The sequence below is a fragment of the Terrapene carolina genome, unplaced genomic scaffold, assembly GCF_002925995.2.
Source record: "Terrapene carolina triunguis isolate 2854851 unplaced genomic scaffold, T_m_triunguis-2.0 Scaffold112, whole genome shotgun sequence".
Taxonomy (NCBI): Eukaryota; Metazoa; Chordata; order Testudines; family Emydidae; genus Terrapene; species Terrapene triunguis.
The window spans coordinates 13,093,705-13,098,836 of NW_020664463.1; the positions used below are offsets into that span (position 1 = coordinate 13,093,705).

The window sequence follows — 5,132 nt, forward strand, 5'->3', positions numbered from 1 at the left end:
TGGGAGTTGGGCATCTGAGTGCTAAAGACAAGCACACTCCTGTGAGCTGTTTTTGGGTAAACTTGCAGTTTTGGGACAAGTGATTCAGACCCTTGGTCTGTGTTGGAGTCAGACAGGAGTGTCTGACTCAGCAAGACAAGGTACTGGAGTCCTGAGCTGGCAGGGAAAACAGAAGCAGGGGTAGTCTTGGCACATCGAGTGGCAGCTCCCAAGGGGGTTTCTGTGATCCAACCCGTCACAATATGTACACTGGAAAGCAAGATCACCATGTTTTCTAAGGCTCTGAAATTCCTTTAAGAAAGTCGTAGTAAAATTCTGGCAATGCAAACAATCTCTCTCTCTTTCATTTTCAGGTTTTACAATGAGAGTGATTTTGCCTAACTTAACATTCTCCTCTTCCAGGAATGCCGGCAGCTCCTACTCACAGTTATGACTACAACACAACTCGAAGACTCAGCAAAATATTAAGCATTTAGGCAGCACAGCTGTCTCTGAACTGATTCACACACACAGTGACTGTAATCCCTTCCCACATTCTAACTATGCAGAATGGTTGGTGAGTTACTGGGCAGGCAGAAATGAGAATCTTGCTACTTGTTTCTGTGACTGTGATTTTCAACCAGTTATTTGGAACTGCCAGAAGTTACAACTTACACTAGATTCTTCTCCCTACAGCCCCACAGATTGCTAAAAAAAACAGACCACCATTGATTAGTAAGGTGAAGTATTTTAAAAAAAGAGTTTAAATTAACAACGATATGAAACAAAGAAATTGCCATCTCTGTTAGATGACATCTCAGCTCCGACTGTCGGACCACACAACTCTTGGTGGGTGAAATTTTGGTGGATGAAATTTTCACAGTGAACAAGGGATTTAGACACACAACTCTTGTGAATTTCATTGGAAATTCATGTGCCTAAATCCCTTTGGCTTTAAAAATCTCAACCAACCTGTCTCCCACAACAGCCAATACTTGGTACTTGAAAGGGAGATAGTACAAAGATAGCACTCAAATTCTGGAGGCCCATTAGTTTATATTCCATGGGGCTACATTTCTCTCTACTTCTGAAGATGGAGCACCAACACTGGTAACTTTTATGCCTTCAGGAAGATTAGCTGTTTTGGCAGCTAAGTTACATCTAATTGGCAGTGACTCCAACACCATTTATTTATTAAAGTTTATGCTAACCAAGAGAGTACCCATCCCCACGTCTTGGCACCCTTTACAAACTCAATACATACAATAAAAGTATTAGTCCTTCTCAGTCCTACCAGAGATGTGGTGTACATTCCACGTGGCAAAGAAGAATTCAAAGGCAAATGGGTTAATACAATCTGGCACTGTTGACATACTGCCGCTTCAGGTTTTACTTTGGTCTCTTCCTTGATGAGTTGCCAAGAAAGCCATGCTATGATTTCCCTTAATACCCTGAGATCACAATTTCCCTACTGTCTTATACAGAAAAATCAGAGCTGTCTGTAAATGTACCAAAATGTAATTCTTTAAAAATGTCTATTGCAGGGAGCAGTGGCAGAGAGATTGTACCATTAATGTAAACCATTATACTTCTTAAACCAAAAGCCTTATTCCATTTATACTAAGGCCTCTTTACATCACTCCTGCAGTAAAAAGGGGTTTTAATGTAAATGAGGAACACGTCTTAAATTTTCACTAAATTATACTGGCTGGTGTAGGACAGAGTGGGAAGTGAGGTTTTCCTTTTTTTTTTTTTTTAAACTTGACATAATGGAGTATGAACAACTGTGAGTCAGAGGGTTCCCCCTTAAACTGCTAATGCTCTGTTAAATATGAAAAAAGGTTTGTTCTAAGTTACCCTGATTTCTCTGGTCATGATAGATGGGTCCTGTGATTTTGGTACAGAGATTCTGGAGACTAAAGTCTTAGAAACTTGATACGATGCACTCTTGTCATAAATAAAAAAGAAAAGCTGTTACTCAAGAATCTAATTCTCTTTCCTGGCATAGAATCATAGAATTGTAGGACTAGAAGGGACCTCGAAAGGTCATCTAGTCCAGTGCTTCTCAAAGTGGTGGTCTGCGGACCGGTGCTGGTCTGCGAGCCATCGGCTGCCGGTCCGCGGCAAGTTTCCTCATAAGAGCGTCAAATAGGATAATAATATGGCACCGGTCCCTGGCACATTGGAAAAAAATTGCCGGTCCCCCACATCAGATAGCTTGAGAAGCACTGATCTAGTCTAGTACCCTGCACTCAAGGCAGGACTAAGTATTATCTAGATCATCCCTGAAAGGTGTTTGTCTAGTCTGCTCTTAAAAATCTTCAATGACAGATATTCCACAACCTCCCTAGGCAATTTATTCCAGTGCTTAATAGAATCAACATCCTAGATTGAACATCATGAGTAAGTCCCCAGGATTGGAGAAATAAGTTCTGTCCTGACATGGGCCCTATCAAGAACTTATTGTATGTACACACACACACACACACACGGTAGAAAAGAGTGGAATGGGCCTGTTTTCAAGAGTCAGTAGCTAAGGAGAATATGCAATTTGGAGGTGGGCAGATTTAAAAGGTAGTTTAAAATGTGATTGATGTTGAAAGCCCAATATTTTGTCTAGTTCTCCCTCGCCTTTACATATCCAAATAAATAGGAGGCACTTTTACAGTCCCAGTGATGGGATGGCAATCAGGGACTGCAGATAGTTGTCTGTCTTTCACGATAGTTGACAAAGCTGCAAAGTCAAATTAAAACCAGACCAACCATAAATCAAGATTTAAAAGTAACAGATGTTTCACTTCACAAGACAGGCTCAATAACCCCATATAAGAAGCAGTTGAAACCGCCAAGCAACGCAAACCCTCATTTCAAACAGGAGCCTACAGGACAATTTTGAAAAGAACTCTAAAAGGTCTTGTGGGCTCACATATTTTATAAGTACTGCAATATCCCCAAGAGAAAACAGCCTAATTCTCAAAGCTTGACCCAGGCACAGTATTGAAGCATACAATGTGCCCTTTGCTCAGTGTGCCAGGCTACAGCACACACAAGTTCTTATTTCCCACATCAACCATTGTGGTAAGCAGTTCACTAAGGCTGAATTTGAGACAAGGACTTCTACTTATGAAAAAGCCTCACAGATCAGAAATATTTATGACTGCATTTATGCTTGGAGCTTCATTTAGCCTGATATAAGCAAGGGGTTATTTGATCTCCTAATCCCGATAGGAAAGACGAATAATTTCAAAAGCTTTAGGAATCAGAAATTAGCTAAGTGTACGTATGTGAATGAAACTGTTCAAGTGGACAAGCATTAAAAGTGATTCTTCTTTCCCATTGGGAAGAATAAGAGGTCAAAAGACCCATATTTTTACCAGGCTAAATGAAGCCACAATCTTGTGTTATGCAGGCTAGTAATACAGCTGTGGAATTTCAAGGGTTCAGGTCAGGGTCATTTATTAAAGCATCACTTTCCTCCAGGAGCTCCAAAGCTCCAAAATACCCTGTTCTAAGTCTTCAGTGAAGACTAGTAGACATCACTTGAATCAGTAACTGTTGTTCACTTGAGATGCTGAACTTAGGGTCTCTTTTTTGTCTAGTAGCACCATTGATAGAAGACACTTTACCCCTCTTCTCCCACCCTCCCCCCCATCTTCAAAAATTAGAAAAAAAAATCCCAAGATGCCCTCTGGCCAAAATTCTCTCTCTCAACAAATAGGTTTTGATGACTGAGGTTCTGTCTACTAGTTGCTTCTACATCGCCTCATCATCCCTTTATACGAGTTCCTAAGGTTGTGCGTAAGTTATTGCCGAGTGTCTAATGGGTGCAATATTGGATTGTCCTGGTACGTATGGATGCATGAAACCAGCACTACTTTGCTGGCTGGCTGGCTGGCTCTCTCATTCTGCAGTAGTTAAGCTTTCATTAAAAAAATATATATGTTTCTACTCCTTATAGTTGCAAAAACGGAACTTTCTAGATGTGGACCAACACAGTGCTGTTTTCCTGAGTCTGCAGACTGACAGACACAATAGCTTCACCAGAAATGTGAGCTGCATTCCCTCATCTCATTTGGATGTTAACACTGAAGCCTACTGATACCATTATTGAAATCCACGTTGTCAACTACAATATTTCACTGCAGGCCAATTTCACATTAACATTTGTTGTGGGCAGAGCTTGATTTTTTCCAAGCCTTAATTTACAATATCCCTACAGTACTTCAGACAAGTAAGGCACAGCAAAAGGCCAAATTCTGTGCTAAATGGGTGAAAAATATTTTCCAGGCTACAATATACAGTAGAACATCAGCGTTACAAACACCTTGGGAATGGAGGTTTGCAACACTGAACAAAACATTATGGTTGTTCTTTCAAAAGTTTACAACTGAACATTAAGTTAATACAGCCTTTGAAACTGTACTATGCAAAAAAAAAATGCTGCTTTCCCTTTATTTTTTTTTAGTAGTTTACATTTAATGCAGTACTGTACAGTATTTGCTTTTTTCCTTCTTCCTTTGTCTCTGCTGCTGCCTGATTGCATACTTCCAGTTCCAAATGAGCTGTGTGGTTGACTGGTCTGTTCATAACTCTGGTGTTCGTAACTCTGAATTCTGTTCACTCACCTTCTTTCCCTCTGTGCTATCGCCACTAACGTAGGATAGCTTTCGGCGGACATAGAAGAGCATATCATCCTGCCGGGGGGCCAATTTCTCCATGAAATAAGTAGAAAACATCCAAGTCCAGAACACAATGCGATCATCTTTGAAACAACCTAAGGGGAATAAAACAGGAGAATTAAGAGTTGAAGAAGACATCCTGTCACATTTGATTTTAAGCATGATCCTACGGAAGGATTAGTTGTATGGCTTAAGGTAACATGTTTAACTCTTGCGTGACACCCATGCTAGACAATATGTTTATGGCCAGGTGCTTAGCTGGTGTAAGTTGGCACAGCTCTGATGACAATACAGATAGACAACACTTCACACCAGCTGAGGATCTGGCCCTTAAAGCTTTTCTCTATTTTTTCCAGCTGCTCTGGTGGTGTCATTGGAAAAGACAGAGCCAAGGCACCAATCTAGAAGACATTAGAGAAGCACAGAAAGGAGTTAATTTCAAATGCAGCTAACACCACCATTTGCCAGAGTTTA

The 5,132-nt window shown here is 40.6% G+C and overlaps 1 protein-coding gene across 1 annotated transcript in view; it reads right to left on the reverse strand.

The window, feature by feature from the left end:
• KIAA0930 (KIAA0930 ortholog) overlaps positions 1-4,751 on the reverse strand; it is a 59,209-nt gene extending 54,458 nt beyond the window's left edge. The window contains exon 1 of the mRNA XM_026652291.2: positions 4,605-4,751. Coding sequence (XP_026508076.1) covers positions 4,605-4,715 — 111 coding nt within the window. The 5' untranslated portion in view covers positions 4,716-4,751. The remainder of the gene's footprint in view (positions 1-4,604) is intronic.
• Between the last annotated feature and the right edge of the window lie 381 nt (positions 4,752-5,132).